At 39.0% G+C, this 27,129-nt stretch overlaps 1 protein-coding gene across 17 annotated transcripts in view; it reads left to right on the forward strand.

The window, feature by feature from the left end:
• Nucleotides 1–272: 272 nt before the first annotated feature.
• TOP6BL (TOP6B like initiator of meiotic double strand breaks) overlaps nt 273–27,129 on the forward strand; it is a 74,935-nt gene continuing 48,078 nt past the window's right edge. For 10 of the 17 annotated variants that reach the window (XM_070457690.1, XM_070457695.1, XM_070457691.1 and 7 more), the window contains exons 1-3: nt 273–419; nt 2,930–3,071; nt 11,177–11,230. In XM_070457690.1, the coding sequence (XP_070313791.1) occupies nt 390–419; nt 2,930–3,071; nt 11,177–11,230 (226 nt within the window). In that variant the 5' untranslated portion in view covers nt 273–389. The other 7 variants (XM_070457703.1, XM_070457702.1, XM_070457706.1 and 4 more) reach the window with 7 other exon arrangements.

Genomic DNA, 27,129 nt, shown 5'->3' on the forward strand with positions numbered 1-27,129 from the left:
GGAGGAAGGAGGAGTCGTGGCCTGGCCTCATTCCTGCTCGCCCACAGCCTCGGCTGCCACCCGCGGGCTCTCCCCGTCGCCGCCGCGCGCCCAGCTATCCGCCCACGGGCCGCCGCCGCCACTACCGGGCCCTCTGGGCCACGCCGGGCAGGTCCCGGCGGCTCTCCCCGTCTGGGAGGGGGAGGGGGAGGGGCGCCGAGTGCGCAGGCGCGGAGGGCCGGTGGGTGGGGCGAGCGCGCGCGCGCGGGGGCGGGGGCGGGGGCGGGGGAAGGGGAAGGGACGGCGTCGGGCGGCCAGACGAGGGCGTGGGCGTGGGCGCTGGCGCGGGCGGAGGTCCTAGCCCCCGCGGGCGCCCCGCCACTGGGCGTGGTTGCTGCTCCCGGTGCGGAATGGAGGGGCCGGCGGTGGCAGTTTGCGAGGTGATGCCGGGAAGGGAGAGAAAGCAAAGGAGGACACTCTGAGGAGACGGGTCTTGTGAGGAGGCCGAGAAGTTTGGGCAGAGGGGTCTGGCGTTGCCTGAGGGAGAAGGAAGGTTCGGGAATGGTAGGATTCGGTTCGAGTCAGCCTGTCCCTCGCGGGGTTGTGAGGAGCAGATGAGACGCGAGGCGTAGGAGCGCCTGGGCAGTCAAACCCGGGGGACGCTCAGAAGTATTTAGTCAGTGTGTGTGGGGAGGGGCATGGTCGTCCGCTGAGCCCGGGTGTCCCCCCCACCTGACGCCTAAGAAAGCTGCTCAGGTAGCTCAAGGGTTTGCCACACCTCAGCGGACGCTAGAGTTCGAGCTCGGATGGCAGCCCATGCCGGGAGAGCGCGCGGACAGCAGGGATGAGGGGAGACGGGGTCGGGGGGAGTCGAGGCCAACTTGTGCTGAAGTGGGGGCGAGGGAAAGCCGGGTCAGGCGATAGGGTCACCAGAGTTTTGGAGGGGATTCCTGGGTCATGGCCCGGACAGCGGGATGATGAGAACCTGAGGTTCGGACGCCTCAGTCACCCAGCTCAGACCACCATGGACCCGAGATGCTCTGGAGGGTGGGACTGAACACCTAGCACAGCGTGGCCGCTTTCATTCATTCGTGACAGTTTTCACAGCCTTACCTGATTGAATTCTTTACTGACCTCGTAGTTAACTGTAAACCGTAGACGGATTAATTACTAGTCATTCAGTTCAGTCGCTCAGTCGTGTCCGACTCAGCGACCTATGGACTGCAGCACGCCAGGCCTCCCCGTCCATCACCAACTCTCGGAGCTTGCTGAAACTCATGTTCATTGAGTCGGTGATGCCATCCAACCATCTCATCCTCTGTTGTCCCCTTCTCCTGCCTTCGCTCTTTCCCAGCATCAGGGTCTTTTCCAATGGGTCAGTTTTTTGTTGAAGCAGAACCCATAAGCTCTGGGTTCTAACCTAGGTTCTGTCATCTGTAAGATCTAAACCTCCAGCTTTCTTTGACAACAAAGAAGGCAGGAAGATTGGGAAGACCTCTAGTACTAGCTAGTACTTAATTTTTTGTTGTTTAATCACTGAGTCATGTCGGACTCTCTTGCGACCCGTCTATGGACTGTGGCCCGCCAGGCTCCTCTGTCCATGGAATTTCCCAGGCAAGAATACTGAAGTGGGTTGCCATCTCTTCCTTCAGGGGATCTTCCTGACCCAGGGGTGGAACCCAGGTCCCTTGCATTGGCAGGCGGATTCTTTAACACAGAGACAGATTAAATAGAACCATAGTCTACAAGAGGTTGACCTGAAGGCACCTCGAGTTTTCCCAATCTTTCTGCCTTCTTTGTTGTCAAAAGAAAGTTGGAGGTTTAGATTTTGCAGATGACAGAACCTAGGATAGAACCCAGAGCTTCTGACTCACAGGCTAGTGTTCTTTTCCCAACTGCTCTCTCATTATGGATAAAGAAACTGTGGGAAAATCTGAACAGAGGGAGCACAGTAAGTCAGAGGATGTGTGAGGGAAAGTGTTAGACTGTAGAAAAGCCTGAAAACCATCCTTACAAACTGGTACAAATTAGGATCTTAGTTCCCATGTTCTCATGCTGAGATCTTTCTGCCTTTGAAAAAGGCGGGGGCGGGGGGGGGGGGAGGCGCGGGGTAATAGCTTTTGCTACAGGTACCTCAGTGTGGAAGTGAGAGTCTACTTTCATAAATAATCATGGAAATTAAATACAATATATTTTATTTTAAAATTATCAAGATTGAATGTTTTACCAAGATACCTTGGAGACCTGTTCAAATTAGAATATTGTGTGCAGATGACTTTATTAGAAATAATAGCTAATATTTATTAAGCATTTACTATCTGCCAGGCACTGTTAAACATTTTGAACATATCGTTTTGCTTACGTTTGGCAGCCACCATATGTGGTAGATTTGTCCTCATTTTTATAAGTGAGGAAGCAGTGTTACAGAGAAGTTAAGTAACTTGCACAAGGTCACATGCTAGTATTTGACTCATCAGGGTTTCAAACCCTGGTATCTGCTTCCAAAGTCAGTGCTCTTAACTAGTATTCTGACCCTGGGAAATGTTGATGTAATGAAAAGTAAAGATTCACAAGCAGATGCCATTATTATTCATAATCTTCATGTTGACTTTTGTTTGGAAAGAAAAAAAGAAACAGGAAAAACAAACTCCCACTTAATTTTTCCCACTTATTATTTCCAGATGAATTTATCCTTTGAATAAAGCAATTTGTTGTCTTCATTTCCTGTTTTGGACATTGTGTTGAATTTCACTGTCTCCTTTTTATGTCACTCACCTAGCTGTTTCCTCTGTTTAGACACAATGCTTTGTTCCTTAACAAGTGTAAATCTGACATTTTGCAAGCAAGAATATTATTTTTTGGAAATGAGAATTATTAACTATCATACAAGTTTATTATTACCATGATTTTTAAAGAAGATTGTGGTTTCTTTGAATTGTGCCCTTTCCAGATTTTGAAATATTTAATAATTCACCAGAGGTGTGAAACAGCAGGAGTATCAAAGGGAGCATTGCTAGAAGGACAGCTAGTGATTTCCATAGAAGCATTAAATTCTAAGCACCAAGCAAATACTCTTCACTGTGTAACAACTAGTAAGTGGAGGAAGAAAAGATATTAATTTCAATCTGTTTTGTCATGTTTTATGTTATATTTTATTTAAAAATTTCAATTAGTGTTTTATCTTTTATCAGCTCCAGAATTGTTCCATAGTTAAACTTAAATTGTTCCATAATTAAACTTAAATGATTATGAAATAGGTATCTGGTGATAGATTTACAAATCTGTCATACAGGAAAGGTGAGTAGAATGACTTATCAGAAGATTATTTATTTTACTGGTTTAAATTCAGATTACTCAAAAACCATCTAACTCTTGCTCTTGGTTTTAACTTCCTTTTTCACAACTAAATTACATTACATTGAATTTTATCTCTTTCATACCCAGCCTTTGGTAGTTGGAAAAGAGCCGAAAAATGAAAAGAAATGAAATGATGAATGGTGTATACTTTGATAATCCTCATTTGCAGTTAATTTGAAAATATGTTTCTTCCATTTGGCTCTTATTATTTCATCATTTTTTGCCTGTATTCTTGGAAAGCTGATGCATTTAGTGGCCCTTGATAGCTAATTTTCTTGAATTTGTGAAGTGAAAACTTTTTTGTCTTGCTTTTTTGATGTGTGTATATAGGTTTATTGAAGGATATTTTGGAATGAAGTTGTCCTGTCAGCCTTAGAGGAGTCACCCTGAGTCCCAGTTGAGGCTGGACAGTAGCTTAGGTGCTACAAGACATTTCACACTTGAACTGAACGACCTGTCTTCTCTTTGTGTACCTAGCAGTAAACTTCAAGAGGGGTATGATAGTTTGGGTTGTTGTTAACTCTGCGTGAACTCCATTCTGGCTGAATAGAGTTCCCACCATTCCTGAGAGAGGTAGTGAGCTACACGGCAAGAGTGATGTTTTTCTGCATATGGTTGTATTAGCTTGTGCACTGATCATGATCCAATAAACTGTGGTCAGAGTGGCAGGGTGATTTCACTCCAAGCAAAGGACTTGAGTCACAACAGCTTTTGGCAAGAAACTGAATTACATAGACATTTTGAGCCTAATGGACCACTTCAGTCCATCTAGTATAAGGAGCATTTCTCTTCTGTTTATTGTCTCTGATCTTTATATTTTTATTCTTCTTGGCAGAAGGAAAGGTGATATGTGCTTGTCATGAAACATTATAACATTATAGAAACATATACTGTGGATGGGGGCTTCCCTCATAGCTCAGTTGGTAAAGAATCCACCTGCAATGCAGTAGACTCCAGTTCGATTCCTGGTTTGGGAAGATCCACTGGAGAAGGGATAGGCTACCCACTCCCGTATTCTTGGGCTTCCCTTGTGGCTCAGCTGGTAAAGAATCCGCCCGCAGTACAGGAGACCTGGGTTTGATCCCTGGGTTGGGAAGTTTCCTCTGGAAAAGGGAAAGGCTACTCACTCCAGTGTTCCACTCTGACCACAGTTTATTGGATCATGATCAGTGCACAAGCTAATACAACCATATGCAGAAAAACATCACTCTTGCCGTGTAGCTCACTACCTCTCTCAGGAATGGTGGGAACTCTATTCAGCCAGAATGGAGTTCACGCAGAGTTAACAACAACCCAAACTATCATACCCCTCTTGAAGTTTACTGCTAGGTACACAAAGAGAAGACAGGTCGTTCAGTTCAAGTGTGAAATGTCTTGTAGCACCTAAGCTACTATCCAGCCATTTCCTTCTCCTTTCTGTTTCTATTAGGTTGGTGCAAATGTAATTGAAGTTTTGGACCATGAATTTTAAATCCTTACAACTAGGCTCAAACACATCTTTTTTAATCAAAATCGGAACCATTATAATCAACAGATTTTTACCAAATGAGAAATAAGTTTGTTTATTCCTATAGTGTAAAAATCTGTGCTTCGGGATTCAGTGAACTCTTGGAAAGCATTTTCCCTGCAAAAAGTTGTTAAGATGCTTGAAGAAGTGGTAGTTGATTGGCCAGAGGTCAGGTGAATGTGGCGGATGAGGCAAAATGTGGTGGTCCAGTTCATTCACCTTTTGAAGCATTTGTTGTGTGACGTGTAGTTGGGCATTGTCATGGAGAAGAATCAGGCCCTTTCTGTTGACCAATGCGGGCTGCAGGTGTTGCAGTTTTCAGTGCATCTCATCGACTTGCTGAGCATGCTTCTTAGTTGTAATGGTTTTGCTGGGGTTCAGAAGGGATTGTCCCAACCCAGGGATCAAACCAATGTCTCTTAACGTCTCCTTCATTGGCAGGCAGATTCTTTATCACTAGCACCACCTGGGAAGCCCCAAGAAAGCTGCAGTGGATCAGACCAGCAGCAGACCACCAATGACAGCGACCTTTTTTTTGTTGCATGTTTAGCTTTGGGAAGTGCTTTGGAGCTTCTTAGTTCAGACACTGAGTTGGTTGTCATATAAAATCCATTTTTCGTTGCACATCACAATCTGATTGAGAAATGATTCATTGTTGCATAGAATAAGAGAAGATGACCCTTCAAAATGACAATCTTTTTGATTTTTGGTCAGCTCATGAAGCACCCACTTTATCAAGCTTTTTCATTTTTCCAATTTGCTTCAAATGCCAAGCAATCATAGAATGGATGACATTGAGTTCTTTGGCAACTTCTCTAGTTGTAAGAGGATCACCTTTGGTGATGACTCTCAATTGGTTGTTGTCAACTTCTGATGGCCAGCCACTAGACTCCTTTTCTTCAAGGCTCTTGTCTCCTTTGCAAAACTTCTTGAACCACCACTGCACTGTCCATTCGTTTGCAGTTCCTGGGCCACATGCATTGTTGATGTTGTGTGTTGTTTTCATTGCTTTATGATCCATTTGAACTCAAGAAAATCGTTTGAATTTGCTTTTTGTCTAACATTATTTCCATAGTCTCAAATAAATATAAAATAAACAGCAAGTAATATCATTAGGAAAAAACCAAACCAAGAATGAGCATTAAAGCAATGTATAACATAGCTTCGCTTATTTAAAAATGTATCCCATGCATGAGACAAGTGCTTGGGCCTGGTGCACTGGGAAGACCCAGAGGGGGCGGGTGGAGGGGGAGGTGGGAGGGGGGATTGGGATGGGGAATACATGTAAATCCATGGCTAATTCAAGACAATGTATGACAAAAACCACTACAATGTTGTAAAGTATTAGCCTCCAACTAATAAAAATAAATGAAAAAAAAAAGAAATGTGATGCTAACAACAACAAAAAAGAAAACAATAGTGTTCATAATACTCAAAAAAACAAAACAAAACAAAAAAAATAAATAAAATAAAAATGTATCCCAATATCAGACAGTAAAGAATTTGCCTGCAATGCCGAAGACCCAGGTTTGATTCCTGGGTCTAGAAGATTCCCTGGAGAAGGGAATAGCTACCAATCCAGTATTCTTGCCTGGAAAATTCCATGGACAGGGGAGCCTGGTGGGCTAGCCGTGGGGTCGCATAGGGTTGTTGGACATGACTGAGCAACTAACATTTTCACTTTTTTTTCCTTTCCAATATTACGTGACAAATGGCAACAATGCAAACCTGCCATTGCTTTTGCACCAACCTAATACAATTTTATTAAAGTCATCTCTCTTACTCTGTATCTTTGTGGGTTTATTGCTTCTAAAAATATTCCTTTGCTGTTGTTGTATTGAAATTTCAGGAGAGAGTGAAAGTAGATATGTATGTTCAATCTGCCATCTTTATCTGAAAGTGAGTGATGTCATTGGCCTGAAATCTCTGATGATGAAGAATGACATATTCATTACCTAGTGTTGCTGTAACAAAGTACCACAAACTGGGTGGCTTAAAACAAAGTAAATTTATTCTCTTACAGTTATGAAGGCCAGAAGTCCACAATCAAGATGTCAGTAGGGTTGGTTCCTTCTGGAGGCTCTGAGGGAGAAATCGATTCCTTAGCTGTCTTCTACCTTCTGGTAGTTGCCAGCAAGCCCTTGGTGTTCCTTGACTTGCAGACATATTGCTCCAGTCTCTGTCTTCATGTAATGTTCTCCCTCTTCACATGGCCTTATTATAAGGACACCAGTTGGATTTAGAGCCACCCTAATCCAGTATGACTTCATCTTAACTTAACGTCTGTGAAGACCCTATTCCCAAATAAGGTTGTATTCACAAGTGTTGGGCTTTAGTCTTCAAAATCTCTTTCAGAGGCACATAATGCAATTCACAACAAATCAGAAAATTTTATTGCTGGAATGATCCATCTATGAGAAGCTGAGAAATGACTATATATAGTTTTTCCTATCATTGTTCAAGGCTTTAACAATTCCAGTGTTTCCCAAAATGTGTGTTAGAGGATGTTTATATGAATTTTGAGAAAGGAGTTATGCAGTCATCTAAACTTGGGGAGTGCTGGTTACAAATGAATTTTGTTATTTTAGATCTCAGAAGCTTTAATATGCCAGCATGGACTGTGAATCTTTAAAAATGGGCTCTAGTATGTAGCATTTCCCAAACATATGTAACCTTGTAGTTTTTTTTTAATCATCTTTTTTTTTGTTTGTTTTTATAACCTGACTTTTAAAAAGTTTTCTTTATTTAATTTTTCAATGTTCTGGGTCTTCTTTGCGGCATGGGCTTTTCTCTAGTTGCAGAAAGCAGCGGCTACTCTCCAGTTGCAGTACGCGGGCTTCTCCTTGCAGTGGCTTCTTTTGTTGTGGAGCGTGGGCTCTAGGGTGCGCAGGCTTCAGCAGTGAGCTCAGTAGTTGCGGCTGCTGGGCTCTAGAGCATAGGCTTAATAGGTGTGGTGGCATAGGCTTAGTTGCTCCGAGCCAGGTGGGATCTTCCCAGACCAGGGATTGAACCTGTGTTTTCTGAATTGGTAGGTGGATTCTTCACCACTGAACCACCAGGGAAGCCCTTAAATCATCTTCTGTTCTATAAAGAGAATTTGGGACAATGTTTTTGCTTAAAAATACCTGTCCTGTCATCTTTGCATTTGAAGGATAGCGTTTTATTGCTTTAGTACGGAAAGATTGGAAGCATAGCTGAAAATCTGTGGAGCAGGCAGGATGATTGTTCTCCCTGCACGTGTTCACCCCAGGTGATCTATTTCTAACAATTTGTTGATAAGATACTTGTTAAAACTAAGGAAGGATGTTAGAGGAAACTGTGAGATATGCAGTTGAGAAGCATCGTGGACACACTGTGAGACATACAGGTGTGGTTTGTTTTTTGTTAACGTTCTAGGTTCTCACTGATCCCTAGTGTCAGCCTGCCAGCAGCTTCCCAATCGCTGTCCCAGTGGCAGTCACCCACTCCTTTAGGTCAGAACTAGCGTATGCCTGTGAAGAACGCTAAGTTTAAAAATGCTTTTTGTTAAATTAAAAAATTGTTAAATTGTTGTTAGAGGAATTTTTCATTTAATTTAGCTAAATTGAAATAGCCTCATGTATTGATAGCTAGTAGCTACTGTATTGGGCGTCCCAGGTGGCGCTAGTGGTAGAAAACTAGCAGGAGACTTAAGCCGCTGGGTTTGATCCCTGGGTTGAGAAGATCCTTTGGAGAAGGGCAAAGAAACCCACTCCAGTATTCTTGCCTGGAGAGTCTCATGGACAGAGGAGCCTGGCGGGCTACAGTCCATAGGGTTGCAAAGAGTTGAACATGACTGAGCTACTTAGCATGCATGCACGCACAGCTACTCTACTGGACAGCACATATTTGGAGAATGATACTGCCTCTTACTATAGATCAGTGATTCTCAACCTTTAATCCCTGCCAGAAGAATACATATTTCTTGAGGTATAGACACATTTCCATTGGTTCTTACTGCAGTGATTCTTAGATTCTTTTTTTTTTTTTCTTCTTTTTCTTTTTTTTTTTCCATTTATTTTTATTAGTTGGAGGCTAATTACATCATTACAGTAGTTTTTGTCATACATTGAAATGAATTAGCCATGGATTTACATGTATTCCCCATCCCAGTCCCCCCTCCCTATTCTTAGATTCTTAACTATGGGGTCACATCTCTTTGGGGGAAGGCATGTTCTATTTGGGGAAAAAAGCCTCTAGGTGGTTCTGATCTTCCCCACCCTCTTAGGGGCCTGTTCCCTTACTTACCCTCTTTCCCTGAAGAATTATTGTTCTAGGTGTTCTAATGTTCTGATTTAGAACTCTGGGTACAGAAAATTCTTACCTGATAGTCTGGTAAAGAGTAAATTTACTAAAGACTGAATTGGTTAAAAGAAAGACCAAAAATGTTAATTGAATTTTATACTGGAAAATGACTTATTGGCATGAGATACTCTGGTTATTAGCCATACTTTGCAGTCTTCCTGTGATTTTTTTTCTATCAGGAATAGTAATATCCAAGAGGCAGCCCTGGTATTTAATATGGGTAAAGGAGTTGCTATTTGGTTCTCACCTCTAAGAAGATATTCTGCCCCTGAATAGTTGTAGTCTCCAGTATTTCTTTGGTGCTTTTTGTTAGTTGTTGTTCAGTGACTAAGTTGTGTCCGACTCTTTGTGACCCCATGGACTGCAGCATGCCAGGTTTCCCTGTCCTTCACTATCTCCCAAAGTTTGCTCAGATTCTTGTCTATTGAGTCGGTGATGCCATCTAACCATCTTATCCTCTGCTGACATCTTCTCCTTTTGCCTTCAATCTTTCCAGTATCAGGGTCTTTTCCAATGAGTCAGCTCTTCGCCTCAGGTGACCAGAGTATTGGAGCTTCAGCTTCAGCCCTTCCAATGAATATTCAGGATTGATTTCCTTTCGGATTGACTGGTTTGATTTCCTTGCAGTCCTAGGGACCCTCAAGAATTGTCTCCAGCACCACAATTTGAAAGCATCAGTTCTTTGGCATTCAACTCTTCTTTTGGTCCAACTCTCACATCCGTACTTGACTACTGGAAAAACTATAGCTTTGACTATATGGACCTTTGTCGATGAAGTGATATCTTTGCTTTTTAATACACTGTCTAGGTTTGTTTCAGCTTTTCTTGTAAGGAGCAAGCGTCTTTTAACTTCATGGCTACCGTCATTGTCTGCAATGACTTTGGAGCCCAAGAAAATAGAATCTGTCACTGTTTCCACTTTTCCCCTTCTGTTTGCCATGAAATGGTGGGACCTGTGGGGAAAGAGCAAATCAGCCAAGATAGTGATGGTCAAGCTCTCTCACGCCATGGCCTCGTGCTCTGGCCCCACATTCTGTGAACGCATGGTTATGTAACAGCTGAGAGCACTTGTAAGAGCTCTGCGCATGCACGTCGCAATGTATCGGCTTGGCCACAGGCCTCTTTTGTTGTGTAAACATATATAAGCTCCACCTGAAATGCCATGTGTCCTCATCATGGCTGTGTTGTGACCGGGTTATGGTGTGTCCGCTGGGTCAGCCATGAGAGACCACAGCATGCCTGCTGCTGCTATGGCTGCCATGCCAGTCAGGAGAGAAGAAACGCGTCTGCCGTCCCTATGGCTCCTTGTGTTTTCTTGCAGCTTCCCGGCTCACGCCTCAGGGAACAGTGAGATACAGCAAGACAGGACCTGATGCTGGGATCTTAGTTTTTTGAATATTCAGTTTTAACCAGCTTTTTCACTCCTCTTTCACCCTCATCAAGAGGCTCTTTAGTTTCTCTTCACTTCCTGTCATTAGAGTGATATCATCTGCATATCTGAGGTTGTTGATATTTCTCCCGGCAATCTTGATTCTAGCTTGTGAGTCATCCAGGCCAGCATTTTGCATGATGTACTCTGCAAAGAAGTTAAATAAGCAGGGTGACAATATACAGCCTTGACGTACTCCTTTCTCAATTTTGAACCAGTCAGTTGTTCCATGTCCTGTTCTAACTGTTGCTTCTTGGCCCAAATATTAGTTTCTCAGGAGACAGATAAGGTGGTCTGATAGTCCTGTGTCTTTTTTTTCCAGTTAGTTGTGATTCACAGTCAAAGGCTTTAGTGTAGTCAGTGAAGCAGAAGTAGATGTTTTTCGGAAATTCCTTTGCTTTCTCTGGGATTCATGAAATTCCCTTGCTTTCTCTATGATCTCTATGATGGTCATTATTAGTGACCATCTTTTAAATATTCTGTATCTATCAACAGTGATTTCAGGCTCCCATATGATTCTTTAGATAAAATCCATTTAATTGCTTCATTTGTGATACTTCTTTGTGTTCTGTTTCTTCCAGTTGCTGCTGCAGGAAGCATTTATGGTGGTTTGGTCCTCAAGAAGTTCCTTAAAGGTAAATAATTATACCCAGCTTCCACAAGATTAAGTCTCTTCCAGTCAATAAATTTGGTATTTTCTGAAACAAACAATATATACTGAAAGATAGGGTTGTCAGATACAGCAAATAAAACTATGACTCCCACTTAAATTGGAATTTCAGATAAACAGTGAATACCTTTTGGGTATACATATGTTTTATGCAGTAGTTTATCCTCTAGTTTATCTAGAATCCTACTGAAAGATGATCTATAAAATTGTATAGATACAGGAAAAAAATTGTCTAGGCCTAAGGCAAGATACCTAGGTCACTGTTCTCTGAATACTTTCCGTACAACCTCAAGCAAAGTTTTCCCAGATGTGAAATACAATCTTTAGTAAAATATTTGTTCCCATCTATCTCAGAGAAATAGTGTATGGAAAATGCTTTTACTATAAATCATTCTGGCTAGTTTTAACACTGTTTTACACATGTCAAAGTTGGTATGGTTTAGGCGTTTTCAGTGACCTTGATTTTAGAAGTTTTTTTTTCCTTTGACTTGAGAATACTCTACAGCCAAAGGACATACATTTGTTTAAGGAAACCGAAGGATTTGAGAACCACTGTGCTTTCCTTTTTATCTTTTATGGCTGTGTGGTTTGTAACTATTATCCAATGGCCTGTCTTTTCCTAAAGAGTGCTAAATTTACAACTTTTACAAAATAATTTGTTAAAAGAAACTTTTCCCAATTAAATCTGAAATATAAGTAGATTGTAGTGTTTTTTGAACTTATGTTGTCATTCTTTAAGGAAATACGCCATGTATTAAATATAGAAACAACCAAAAAGCTACATTAGAAGGGTATAATGTTATAAAATATATGTTTGTGAAATGTACCACCATTGGACTTTTTATTTATTTATTTATTTTTTCCATTGGACTTTTAAAAATGGCATGGTTTCTTAATGCTTTTTAAAATACAATCAGCTTAAAATTTTAATTTATACCCAGATTTCCAGCAATTCAGTTGCCTAAAACCAAAGTACCTGCCTTTATCTTGGTCATATCAAAGAAAAAAAAATTACCATATGTATTTTTTGCAACTCACAATATGAAAGACTAAAGACATAAACATATAGGAAGCAGTTTTGCCTTTTGAAACTTCTTTTTTGAAGTAGTTTTTAGTTTAACCATGGGGATTTAAAAGTGCTTGCTTGCTAATTTAAGGGTCATCAGGTGTATTCCCATTTGCCTTTCAAATTTTCTTGGCCCTCTGGATCTATTGATATCTTCCAGCTGTCTGTACCCTGGATCCCTAATAGACTTCAGCTTTTTGCTCTGTGGTTTTAATTTGTTTATATTCTGCTTGGTGTGCACACATTTAAAAGCAGTAATTATTAAGGAAGTGTAATAAAACAGAAAATAAATTGAGATTTTTGTTCTTCACTCTGTAGGAGATAAATTCGGTGGGAGCTTGGGTAGAATTTTCTCCCTGTGGTGACAATCAAAATGATTTATTGAGTATTTACTGTTTACTTAGCTTTGTGCTTGACACAGAGGGGTTACACTGGTAAACATGATATATTTGGTTTCTCCCCTTAATCCCACATTTAAGATATCTTAATTATTTAATTATACTGCCTCCCAAAGCAAATGCCTGGAAGAAAGAGAGAATTGGCTTACTGTCCTGGAGAGTTTGCTACAATTCTAAGACTTTCAGGAAATCTGAATTCAGCTTTAAGAATCATGAATTGACTGCCTGAAAATCATCCAGTCCATTTATCAGTCTTTTAGTTCTCTGCTTTTTTGGATTATGCCATTGAGATGATGCAAAGAGTGGAAGGATCATTCTTAGTGCTGCTGCTCCATTTAAGTGTGTGAAAGTGCTTTGAAAGAAATGAAAATTCATAAAAATAAAAGAGAATATGTTATTAACACCAGGGAGGAGAAAGACTGTTTCCTGCAACATAAACCTGTATGGCACAATGAGTGGTTAGATCATACATGATGCATGATCTTTGACTAATCTTTGACTAGTATTTGTGAAAGTGCTTTGAAAAAAGTGAAAAGCCAACTGAGTACAGGGAGATGGTTTTACGGTCATTGCTAACACTAGGGGGAGGGTGTTGAGTAGAGTTTATGGAATAACCATCTGTTTATTATGCTAATGCAAACTTTAGACTATTTGTGTCTTTTTGACTTAATTTGTTATTTTAACAAATTTTGTGCATATTTGTTTAAACTATTTTCATGTCCTTGTGATAAAGTTGAGGTGGCTAACATTTGTATAAAGAGGAAGTACTGCATATCAAGTACACAATAGAAGTTGAGTCATTATTGCTTCTCGGCCTTTGGCTAAGATCAAGTGTAAAAGTTGAGTCATTTGCTCATCATCGGTCACATTTAGTAGCCAACTTTAGCCTGTCTTCTCTCTAGCTGTTAGGCCTCATATTAGCTTTCACTCAATAATGCTATTTATTCTTGCTAATTAGTAACAAAAATAACTCAGTAAAGCTCACAGAGGAAATTGTCCAAGATTAAGATTTGAATCCCTTAGCTCTCTGGTTTATGTACCATTAATTATGCCTTTATTACTATTGTTATTTAGCATTCCTATAATATTAGCAAACTGCTTTAAATTGGTCCTTTTGCAAATCTTTTCACTATTAATTAACTTCATCAGTATGTCTCTGGTGGCTGATGGATTAACCACCAAATTTCCTGGTGATAAAGAATCACATATCTGTACAAAATTAATAGTATGCCTCTGAATTCAATTTGTTAGCTGTTAAATCCTTTTCATTGCTCAGATGATTTCTTTCAGTGTCCAAAATAAGGTCTCCCCTCTTTCTAGGGGAACTTTTTCTCTGGTTCTTGAATACTTCAGATCAATTCTTATACAAACAGGCTCATATTTCTGGGTGTTTTCTTTATGCTGGATTAATGACAGATGAGATGATTTGATAGCATCACTGACTCAATGGACATGAATTTGAGCAAGCTCCAGGAGATAGTGGAAAACAGAGGAGCCTAATATGCTGCAATCCGTGGGGTTGCAAAGAATCGGACACAATTTAGGGACTAAACAACAGCAACAGCAATAAACAATGACCAAGATAATCTCCCTGGTTTCCTACCTCTCTAATGGTTTATGTTCTTTAAAAATTTTCTTTCTTCTCTGTCCCTAATTATTTGTACTTTTGTCCAGTAAACCTTTATTGAACCTCTGTCTTGCCACAAGGACATTATAATAAAATACAGTGTGAAAATAAAATACTGTGTGATAAGTACTATGTAGTGCTTCTTTGGTAACACAGAGGGTATTCCCTAAAGTTCAGTCACCAATATGCCTTGCTTCCCTTTATTATTCTTCATCATTATTCTACATTTACTTCAGATATCTTCTACTTTTAAGGCTTTAACTGTCATTTCTGTGTTGACGAGGCTTATTTTTTCTGTCTCTAATGTGTTTCCAGCTTTGATTGTCAATTAAATCAAATTGACAATTGAGGGTTCCTCTGAAATATCATATGCAGCGTATCTAAAACAGGGTTCATTTTCTTTAACTTGCTCTGTAATCTCCCCTGATGTTAGTATCTCCAGTGATACTAACATTTTCATGATTCTCCAGGCTTAAAATTTTCAGCTTTTTGTTTTTGAGGGGAGGGGGAGGCTACTCCTTTTCTTTTGTCCATTATCTAACATAATTGAATTTTTGGCTAATTCTGCTTTTACAGTGTAGCATTATTTATTAAATTGTATGTTAATTTAAACATCGCTTTATGTCCCTCCCTGTGCTGCTCTGTGCCCAGTTGCTCAGTCATGTCTTTTTGATCCTTTGGACTGTAGCTTGCCAGGCTCCTCTGTCCATGGGATTTTTCAGGAAAGAATACTGGAGTGGGTAGCCATTTCCTCTTCCAGGGGATCTTCCCAACCCAGGGATCAAACCCACATCTCCTGTGTCTTCTGCACTGTGGGCAGATTCTGCACTGCTGAGCCATCAGGGAAGTCCCGTGTTCTTTGCTTAGTGGCTCCGGATTGCTTATTGGAATGGAGCACCGCAGACTCTGTTCGAGGTTCTCTGTCAATTAGAATAATCTTCTGTACTTTGAAGGATGACGCTCATTAAGATAAATTCTTACATGTTTAAAATTCATATCCTTTCATATCAATATATGTACTACTTACTTTTCTTCATAGTCATCCATATATGTAGAGATCATTTGCATATTCCTTTATGAGTATACTTATGCATGTATGTAGAACTAATTTTATCATAAGTATCTATTTTGTGAAACATGATAGTTTTAACTCATTCTTGCCCAGATCTAGAAACTACTTCATAACATGTCCTTAGTGAAGAAAAGAAGGAAAAGAAGAGATGAGGTGGAGGAATATGAAAAAAGCCATATATAAAGGTGTTTATTTCACTGCCTCTTCTAAGCATATTATTTTTACTTGTTTTTTAATCTTATTTTAAATATTTCATCACTCATGTTTATGGACATAATTTAGCTCTTTGCTAAAATATAGTTTGGCCAGTTATTTTTTAAAAATGTTCATATATTTTTACCAAATAAGAAAATTTACAGTGGTTTTTTTTTTTTTTCTTTCCCTTCAAAAAACTAGATGGGAATACCAGCCCTTGAAAGCAGGGAGGATGGTTATATGGTTACGGTAGTTCAGCTTTTGACTCTTTCCTGTGTTCCACCATTTGGGCATCAGGGAGAAGACTTCAGTTTTGTCGTCTTTTGTTAACTTGTTGGGAATGGAGGTGAGGAGTTGTGCTTTTCATACAGTAGAGAGACTGATGTGTTCAGGCTTGCTCAATGTTGAGTGAGAAACTCACAGTGGTGAACTCTTAAATGTCTGGCTCAATATATATTTTTAAAATCCAAGATTCTCATATTCAAAAATTTAAAGTTTATTATAATTTTATATCTTACAAAATCAACAGCTCTAAATCTCACTACTTATCTAACACTTTTTCTCCCACATATGTGTTCTGTAGACATGACCTCATTCTTGAGAGACAGGTCAGACATAAGTTGTCACCATTTCTGTTTCAGGAGATGAGGAAACTGCGACTTACCTCAGTCTCTGATATTAAGTTCAGGAGTCAGGGAAGGGTTTGTGGACTTAAGTCATTGTTTATCCTGTGAGTCCACACTTAATCTACAAGTTTTTAATACATTCTAAATAGTCTCTTGATGCTAAATTTGCATAACACATGGCAAGATTTTATAAAGAGAAGATTGAAGATCAAAGGAAGTTAAAATAAATGAATTTCTCTTGTTTCTTTAATATTTAAATATGCCCTTTAATTGGCTTAAGGAAGTTCTCTTTTAGTCCTAGCTTGCTGAGTTTTTATTAGGAATGGATGTGGGCCTTTATCAAATATTCTTATGCATTTATTGAGAAGTTCATATGATTTTTCTTCTAGAGTGTTAATATGATGAATTACGTTGATTTTCAAATGTTAAAGCAACTTTGCATTTCTGGGATACATCCCACTTGGCCATGATGCATTATGTATCCTTTTTATGTATTGTTGGATTTGATTTGCTGACATTTTTAAAATAATTTTTCCATCTGTGTTCATAAGAGATACTTGTAGTCTTCTTGTAATGACTTAATCTTATTTTGGTATCAGAGTAATAATGACTTCATGGAGTCAGTTGAGATTTATTCTCTGGTCTTCAATTTTCTAGAAGAATTTGTGTGAAAGGTATTATTTCTTCCTTAAATATTTGATGCAGTTCATCAAATGAAGCTATCTGAGCTTGATTTTTCCCTTGTGGGAAACATTTTAAACTACAAATTCAATTTCTTAGATAATTCCAGGTCTGTGGAGGTTATTTATTTATTTATTTTGAGTCAGTGTGGGTAGTGTTTTCCTTTTAAGGAATTTGTTCATTTCATCTAAGTTGTTATATTTATTGGCATAAAATTGTTCATGATATACCCTTATTATCCTTCTATCCTGTTACACTTGTAGACTATCACCTCTCTTACTCCTGGTGTTGGTATTTTATGTTTGTTCTCTCTCTTCCTCGTTTTCTCTTTCCTTAGCCAGTCTGGCTAGAACTGTATTCTTTTTGTTGTGCTCTGTTTCATTGATTTTCACTCTGATCTTTTATTCTTATCTTTCTTCTGCTTGTTTTGGATTTCTTTTGCTTTTCTGTTGCTAGTTTTTTAAAGTGGAAGCTGTAATCATTGATTTGAGACAGTTGCTTTTTACACTGAAGTCATGATACTCTTTTAAATAGTTCCAAAGTTTTAAAATTGTATTTTTTATTATGATGATGATTAATCTGGAGTTTATTTTTATTTATGATACAAGTTAGGAATCTAATTTAAATCTTTTCCTTTTCCCAATAATTTGTGTTATTTTTGTGTCATAAACCAGGGTTCTATATATGCTTGGATTTGTTTCTGGGTGCTCTAGGGTTATGTCTGTCCCTAGGCCAGTATCATAGAATCCTTATTTGCTAAAGCTTTAGAATTAATCTTGTTCTATGGTAGAGCAAATCCCCCCTCCTTGTTCTTTTTTGCTTCTAGTCTTTTTAAAATTTTTAACTGGAGGATATTTGCTTTACAGTGTTGTGTGGTTTCTGCCATACACTGCGTGAACCAGCCACAAGTACACATGTCTCCTCCCTCTTGAACTTCCCTCCCACCCCCTCCTCATTTTGTCCCTCTAGGTTGTCACAGAGCACTGTTCTTGTTCTTTTCCAGAATTGTCTTTGTTTTTTAAAACCATTATCTTGCCTGTGAACTTTAATTAAGTTTTATGAAAAATCTTATTGTGATCTTGATTGTTATTATTCTGAATTTTTGGGCTTCCCAGGTGGTGCTAGTGGTAAAGAACCCTCTGCCAATGCAGGAGAATAAGAGATGCGGGTTCAATGACTGGGTCAGGAAGATCCCGTGGAGGAGAGCATGACAGCCCATTCCAGTTTTCTTTCCTGGAGAATCCCACGAACAGGAGCCTGGTGGGCTACAGTCCATAGATCACAGAGTCAGATGTGACTGAAGTGACTTAGCACACACACACATATTCTGAATTTTTAGGTTAATTTGGTAGCAGTTAGCATTTTTATAGTACTAAGTGTTTCTATCTGAGTTGGTATACCTTATCACTTATTTAGATCTTCTTTTTAAAAAAAATACGTTATTTAACTTTGTCACAACTGGGAGGTAGGCGCTGTCATCTCCAGTATATAGGTTCTATAGGAGAATAAGGGACTTTCCCCGGAGCACCTGGCTAGTAAAGCCAAAACCTACCCAATTTCAGAGGCCATTTTGCTAGATGTTGTTATTTGCTTAAAATATTTTTCTGCTTTCCCAATGAAAGAATTACACTTCTTGCCCCATTGATATAAAGCTGGGCCGTGTAACTTGCTTGGGCCAGTGAAATGTGAGTGAAAGTAGTGTGTACCACTTCCTGGGAGAAGGTTTAAGAGCCTTTTCTTCCGCTCTGAGGCTAGGATGTCTACAGTGGAAGGTGCTTCTTTAGCCTGGATCCTGCTTTAGGGTGACCCCTTTTTGTTTTGCCTGGTGTGCTGCAACCTTTTAATTAGTATCTAGAGTTCTCAAGAAGGCGATTTGATATTGTTAAGTTTGGTGTCTTCAGGCGAGAGTGAGAGCCTGAGACATGCTTTCCTGCCATCTTGCGGATGTCACTCCTATTTAGATCTTTTTTCTGTTAACTTCCCCGGTGGCTCAGACAGTAAAGAATCCACTTGCAGTTCAGGAGACTTGGGCTAATCCCTGGGTGGGGAAGAGCTCCTGGAGAAGGGAATGGCTACCCATTTCAGTATTCTTGCCTGGAGAATTCCAAGGACAGAGGAGGCTGGCAGGCTACAGTCCATGAAGTCACAAAGAGTTGGACAGGACTGAGCGACTAACACATCACTTTTATGTTAACATTTTGTAATTCTTTCATAAGTCCTAGGCATCTTTTGTTGTATTTATTCCTAATGTCTTATAGTTTTTGTTGCTATTGTAAGTGGTATTCATTTTTTCAGTATTGCTGACTTCAACTGTTACAAATATTGATAATTTATCTGTAGGTTCTCTGGGATTTTCCTGTAAGGACAGTCAACGCATTTCTAAATTCTTACTGTGTTTTCCTTTTGATTTTAACTTCTTGTATAACTTATTTCTTTTTCTTATCTTCTTGCATTAGATAGAACAATATTAGTACTGGGTAGAAGAGCACAGGTGATATTAGGCATCTGTGTCTTGCCTTTCTTTAATGAGATTACTTAAAATTCTATTATTAGGTATGATTTTATATAGTTTACTGGTATTTGCTCCTTGTCAGGTTAAGGAATTTATCTTCTTAATTTGTCAACAGTGTTTGTTAGAAATAAGCATTGTATTTTTAAAGTGCTTTTTCTACATCTTTTGGGATTATGATATGGTATTTTAAATCTTTATTCTACTAATAATGATGAATTATGGTGATAGACTTTCTGATAAAAAAGTCTTGTGGGTTGTATAACAATTTCATCATTTAATTATTACACATCCTGGATTTAGCTTTTGTATTTGTATTCCTGGTGAGATTGGTTTATACTGTCCTTGTCCTATTTTGGTATCAAGATTATACTAGCTTTGTAAAATGAGTTGGATAGATTTATCCATTTCTGTTCTCAAACCTTTTGTATCTGTTTTGTGAAAATTTGTTAAAACTACCCTTTAAAAAAAAATTGAACCTGGTATTTTGGGGGTGGGAAGAGGTGAAAAAGGAATTCTTTTTGATAACGAACTTGTTTTCATGTTGCTGCTAAGTCGCTTCAGTCATGTCCGACTCTGTGCCACCCCATAGACAGCAGCCCACAGGCTCCTCTGTCCCTGGAATTCTCCAGATAAGAACACTGGAGTGGGAAAAAAAAAAAAAAAGAACACTGGAGTGGGTTGCCATTTCCTTCTCCAGTGCGTGAAAGTGAAGTCTCTCAGTTGTGTCCGACTTGTAGCAACCCCATGGACTGCAGCCTGTCAGGCTCCTCTGTCCATGTGATTTTCCAGGCAAGAGTCCTGGAGTGGGTTGCTATTGCCTCCTCAAGTTCTCATGTTAAGTTTTCTGTTTCTCCCAGAGTCAATTTTGGAGGTATAGTTGATCCTTGAACAACGTGGAGGTTGTGGTGCCAACCCCCCACACAGTTGAAAATCTTCATACTATTATCTCTGCTTCAGAAACAGATGAATTGATAAATGACTCATCCAAGGGCAGGAAGCTGAAACAGTTTAGATAGAATTAGGACTCAAACCCTAGTTCTTTTGATTCCACATATTGCAATTGCTAATCAGATGCAGATTTTTCCCCACACTTAAGTAAAGACCTGTAAAATGAAAATGCAGATACTATAGTTATTGAAAAAAAATAGGTGTGTAAGTGGGCCCACACAGTTCAAATGCATGTTGTTCAAGGATCAACTGTATATATATTTCTTTTTAAAAATGCATGCTTCTTGCACACACATATTTTATTCTTTTCATTCATTATCTACTCATTCATCCAGTACATATTTATTGAGCACCTGCTATGTGTTAGGCATTTCATCTTAATTTTCAATTTTAAATATTTCTACTCATCTCTTTGGGGTTCTTGGTTTTTTTTTTTTTTTTTTCCTTCTCTTTCTCTTGATGGTGGTAATATAACACTAATAGCAAATATTTCAAGACCTGTTCAAAGTCACAAATCTAGTAAGTGATTGAGTGGGATATATGAGCCTAGACAGACTGGGTCCAGAGGCTTTGTCTTAGGCACTGTTCCATAGTATTTTGGTCTATTTTACAGTATACTGTTTTGCTAGAAGTTTGACTACTATATTAGCTTTTCAGATAATCAACTCTTTATTTATGCTCAACAAATGATTAGATATTAACTTCTTCTTTCCTTTGATAACTTCTCACTTCATTTTCATACCACTTGAAGAAATCTATAGCTTGGGTTGTATTTGGTGGTTGAGTTCTCGAGGTTATGTGAAGAGGCACACGTAAGCTTGGAAGAATGGTCATGTTTTCCTCTCGTTTTCCGTCTGCATCTTTTTGTTTGGAGTAGTGTGAGGCTTAGGTGCATATTCCTTTGTTAAGGACTTGAGTGATCACATCCTTGTTGACTGGTTTGCTTGCTGGTGAGCCAACGGGATATGCAGCAACAGCTTTTTGAGGGAGTTAATGAAGATTTGACACTATTTCTGAAAGTTTGCTGATTCTCTGTTAAAATGCCCTGCTTTCTATTTCCTTCTCTAAAGCATGTCTTGAATTGTTTCCCAATGTGGAAATAATTAGCCAATTTAAATAAAGACAACAAGCCACAGAGCCAACAAAAGAACTTTTCATCTTTTGGCTTAATTCACCTCATTTCTTTAAAACGTTTGGTATTACTACTCTGTTCACTGGGTTAAAGGCAAGAAAACCAAATAGTTACGCGTCTGTTGAGTCTCTTGGGAAATAACTATGATAAACAACCAAATCTTAACTTTTGCCATCATCAGAGAAATTATTTTTAAGTGGAACTTTTTGTTACAGAGCAATATAGCCTATTTTAGAAAATTAGGGGAAAATAGGGAAAAGGTAAAAACTTCTCATAAACTTCCATCGCATGCATTTTTAATATAGCTGTCATCACAATACATACACAATTTTGTCCTAATACTTTTTTCCACTTAATATGTAAGCATTTTTCATGTTATGACAGTCTCCTAGTAATTATTTTAATGGATAAGTTGTCCATAAAAAGATAAATCAAAAATTTATTAACCATTTTATACTTTTAAAGTTTTAGGGTTGTTCTTTCTTTTTTACCATTACTATGAATATCTCTACATTGTAGTGATTAAGAACTGATTCTATATGACCTTGAACAAGTTATTTGATCTTTGAAAGTACCTACCTCATAAAGCTGTTTTGAGGATTACATGAGATAATACACATAATGCATGTAGCATAGTGATTATTCTGAGTACATAGTTTTCAATAAGTGATAATTAATGTTAATGTCCCTGGGATAAGTATCTTAACGCATACAGCTTTTTGCTTAATTGAAAAATTTAGGATTAATTTCCCAAAACAGATTTAACTTGATCAAAGTCTATATTTTTATGGCTCTTGAAATGGCTTTTAAAAGGGTTACATCGTGTAATAGTGTTTGTAAATACTGGCTTCCCCAGTATCTCAGTAGTAAAGAATCTGCCTGTAATTCAGGAGACATGGGTTTGATCCCTGGGTCGGGAAGATTTCCTAGAGGAGGAATTGGCAACCCACTCCAGTATTCTTGCCTGGGAAATTCCATGGACAGAGGAGCTTGGTGAGCTACAGTTCATAGGGTCACAAAAGAATCCAACATGACTTAACAACTAAACAACAGCAATATGAGATATTAACTTCCTGTACTTTGCTAGCATTAGAAATTTCAATGACTTATAACTATTTTAGCCAGTTTACTAGTTAATGAACAAGTATATAGTTTTTGTAAAATATTTATTTGACTGTGCCACATCTTAGTTGAGGCATGCAGGATCTTTTAGTTGGGGCATGTGGGATATAGTTCCCTGACCAGGGATTGAACACAGGCCCCCTGCATTGGGAGCACAGAGTCTTAGCTACTGGACCACCAGAGAAATCCCTATAGTTTATATATATTTATATATATATAATATATACTTATATATATAATATATATTATTATATAATATATATTTTTATATATATTACATATTTTTGGAAACTTTTTATGTGTTTACTATTCTTTTTTTCTGAACTTTTCCCATATTTTTAGGGAAAAACTTCTAGTTTAAAATAAATTCAGTCATTATCTGTGTGCTACGGTTTGAATGTTTGTTGAAATTCATTTTTTGAAATCCTAATGGCCAATGTGATGGTATTAGGAGATGGGACCTACTGGGAGTAACTTAAGTCATGAGAGTGGAGCCCTCACAAATGGGATTAGTGCACTTAGAAAAAAGACTTGATAGAATTCCCTAGGTTCTTCTGCCATATAAGAATACAATGAGAAGTCTGCAATCCAAAAAAGAGAGCCCAGAACCTGGCCATGCTGGCACTATGATCTTGGACTTCTAGACCCTAGAACTGTGAGAAATAAATTTCTGTTGTTTATAAGCCGTTCAGTCTGTGGTATTTCATTATAGTAGCCCAAATGGAATAAGATACTGTGTAAGTTGTATTCTTAGGCTTGACACCATACTGTACAAATCATTCAGATTCACTATTATAATGCCATTTTGCACAGTTGGCTATGGAATGATAGAGCTAATGTAATGATTTCCTAAATCTCATTTTCTTCTAATACTTTACTGATACATGAATATCACTGTGGATATTCTTGAAGAATCAGAATATTATCTGAAATGTCCTTTAAATCAGTGGTCCCCAGCCTTTTTGGCATCAGGGACTGGTTTCATGAAAGACAATTTTTCCATGGACCAGGGGCGGGGAGATGGTTTCAGGATGATTCAAGTGCATTACATTTATTATGTACTTTATTTCTCTTATTATTATTTCAGTGCCACCTCAGATCATCAGACATTAGATCCTCGAGGTTGGGGACCCCTGCTTTAAATAACAGTTATTTGTTTGATGATGTTCTTTTCCAAATGAAAACTGTCTATACATATATACTGAATGTCTCTCTCTACATATAATATTCATAGAATTTAATTCCCTTAAATAGGCATATATATATAGTGATTAAAAACAAAAGCTTTAGAGTCAGCCAGCCCAATTCTTAAATCTCAACTTTTACACACTATTTAAAACAGTTCTGTTTGTAATAGCATCAAAATACATGAAACACATAGGGATAGTTTTAACATAAAAAATAAAAGATATCTGCTGAGAACTGTAAAACACTGCAAGAGAAACAGTATTTGGAGAGATATATCATATTTATAGATTGGAAAGTTCAATATTGCTAAGATGTCAGGCAAAGGAGAAAGGGAAAGCTATACCCAGTTGAATGCAGAGTTCCAAAGAATAGCAGGGAGACAGAAAACCTTCTGCCTTAAGTGAACAATGCAAAGAAATAGAGGAAAACAATAGAACGGGAAAGACTAGAGATCTCTTCATGAAAATTAAAGATACCAAGGGAACATTTCATGCAAAGATATGCACAATAAAGGACAGAAACATTAAGGACCTAACAGAAGCAGAAGAGATTAAGAAGAGGTGGCAAAAATACACAGAACTGTACAAAAAAGGTCTTAATGACTTGACTAACTACGTTGATGTGGTCACTTACCTAGAGCCAGACATCCTGGAGTGTGAAGTCAAGTGGGCCTTACTACGAACAAAGCTAAAGAAGGTGATGGAATTCCAGCTGAGCTATTTCAGATCCAAAAAGATGATTGGCTTTAAAACTCTCAATATGCTAGTGAATTTGGAAAACTCAGCAGTGGCCACAGGAGTGGAAAAGGTCAGTTTTCATTTCAATCCCAAAGAAGAGCAGTGGCAGAGAATGTTCAAACTACCATACTGTTGTGCTCATTTCACATGCTAGCAAGATAATGCTCAAAATCCTTCAAGATAGGCTTCAACAGTACATGAACTGAGAACTTCCAGATGTACAAACTGGATTTAGAAAAGGCAGGGGAACCAGAAATTAAATTGTCAGCATCTGTTGGATCATAGAAACAGCAAGAGAATTCCAGAAAAACATTTGCTTCATTGACTATGCTAAAGATCTCAACAAACTAGAAAATTCTTAAAGAGATGGGAGTACCAGACCACCTTACCTGCCTCCTGAGAAACCTGTATGCGGGTCAAGAAGCAGCAGTTAGGACCGGGTGTGAAACACTGGACTGGTTCAAAACTGGAAAGAGTATGTCAAGGCTGTACACTGTCACCCTGCTTATTTAACTTGTATGCAGAGTACATCATGCAAAATGCCAGACTGGATGAATCACAAGTGGGAATCAAGATTGCCAAGGGAAATATCAATAACCTCAGATACGCAGATGACACCACCCTTATGGCAAAGTAAAGAGAAGTTAAAGAGCTTCTTGATAAAGGTGAAAGAGGAGAATGAAAAAACTGGCTTAAAACTCAACATTCAAAAAATGAAAATCATGGCATCTTGTCCCATCACTTCATGGAAAATGGAAAAAATGGAAACAGTGACTTGGGGGAAAAATGGAAACAGTGACAGATTTTATTTTCTTGGACTCCAAAATCAGTGCAGACGGTAACTGCAGCCATGAAATTAAAAGATGCTTGCTCCTTGGAAGACAAATTATGACAAACCTAGACAGAGTATTAAAAAGCAGAGACATCACTTTACTGACAAATGTCCGTTCAAAGCTATAGGTTTTCCAGTAGTCATGCACAGATGTGGAGAAGGAAATGGCAACCCACTCCAGTACTCTTGCCTAGAAAATCCCATGGACGGAGGAGCCTGGTAGGCTACAGTCCTTGGGGTTGCGAAGAGTTGGACACAACTGAGCGACTTCACTTTCACTTTTCACTTTCATGCATTGGAGAAGAAAATGGCAACCCACTCCAGTGTTCTTGCCTAGAGAATCCCGGGGACAGAGGAGCCTGGTGGGCTGCCGTCTGTGGGGTCACACAGAGTCAGACACAACTGAAGCAACTTAGTAGCAGCAGCAGCAGCATGCACAGATGTAAGAGTTGGACCATAAAGAAGGCTGAGCACTGAAGAATTGATCCTTTTGAACTGTGGTGCTGGAGAAGACACTTGAGAGTCCCTTGCACAGCAAGGAGATCAACTAGTCACTCCTAAAGGAAATCAACCTTGAATGTGCATTGGAAGGACTGATGTTGAAGCTGAAGCTCTAATATTTTGGCCACCTGATGTGAAGAGCCAACTCATTGGAAAAGACCCTCATGCAGAGCTTCCCAGGTGGCTCAATGGGTAAATAATCTGCCTGCCAATTCAGGACACATAAGAGACATGGGTTCAATCCCTGGGTCCTGAAGATCCCCTGGAGAAGGAAATGGCAACCCACTCCAGTGTTCTTGCCTGGAGAATTCCATGGACAGAGGAGCCTATTGGTCTTCAGTCCACAGGGTCACAAAGAGTCAGACACGGCTGAACGACCAAACAACAACTGATGCTGGAAAAGATTGAAGGTGGGAGGAAAAGGGGGTGACAGAGTATGATGTGGCTGGATGGCATCATCGACTCAGTGGAAATGAGTTTGAGCAAACTCCGGGAGAACGTGAAGGGCAGGGAAGCCAGGTGTGCTGCAGTCCATGAGGTCACAAAGAATCGGACACAACTGAGCGACTGAGCAACAACTGGTGGCTGAGATAGTAAAGAATCCACCTGCAGTGTGGAAGACCCAGGTTCGATCTGTGGTTCAGGAAGATCCCCTGGATAAGGGAATAGCTATCTACTCCAGTATTCTTGCCTGGAGAATTCCATGGACATAGGAGCTGGGCAGGCTGTATAGTCCATGGGGTCGTGAAGAGTCAGACGTGACTGAGTGACTAACACTTAATGTAAATAGAATTTTTATATGCCCTGGGAAGGCAAAAAATTTGTGTGACTCACTTATTAAGATTTTTCTTACTGGCATCTTCTGAAACCAAACTTGCAAAATATCCAAGGTATGCCTGTAATTCATTTCTTTTTATATCCGACTAGCATTCTATTACATGTATACATTCATCTTATCCATTCTGTTGTTGGACGTTTGAATTTTTCCAGTTTTTGTCTATTTTTAATAAAGCTGCTATGAACAGCTGTTGTAAATCTTGTTTTGGGCACATACTTTCATTTCTCTTGGGTAAATACCTAGAAATGAAATTGATAGGTCATGGCATAGGTATGACCTATGTCGTGGGTTTCTTATGACAGTTTCATAAGAAGCTGTCAGTTTTCCAAAGTGGTTGTACCATTTTACACTCCCACCAGCATTATATCAGAGCTCTGATTGTTCTGCAT

The sequence above is a fragment of the Odocoileus virginianus genome, chromosome 28 (assembly GCF_023699985.2).
Source record: "Odocoileus virginianus isolate 20LAN1187 ecotype Illinois chromosome 28, Ovbor_1.2, whole genome shotgun sequence".
Classification (NCBI taxonomy): domain Eukaryota; kingdom Metazoa; phylum Chordata; class Mammalia; order Artiodactyla; family Cervidae; genus Odocoileus; species Odocoileus virginianus.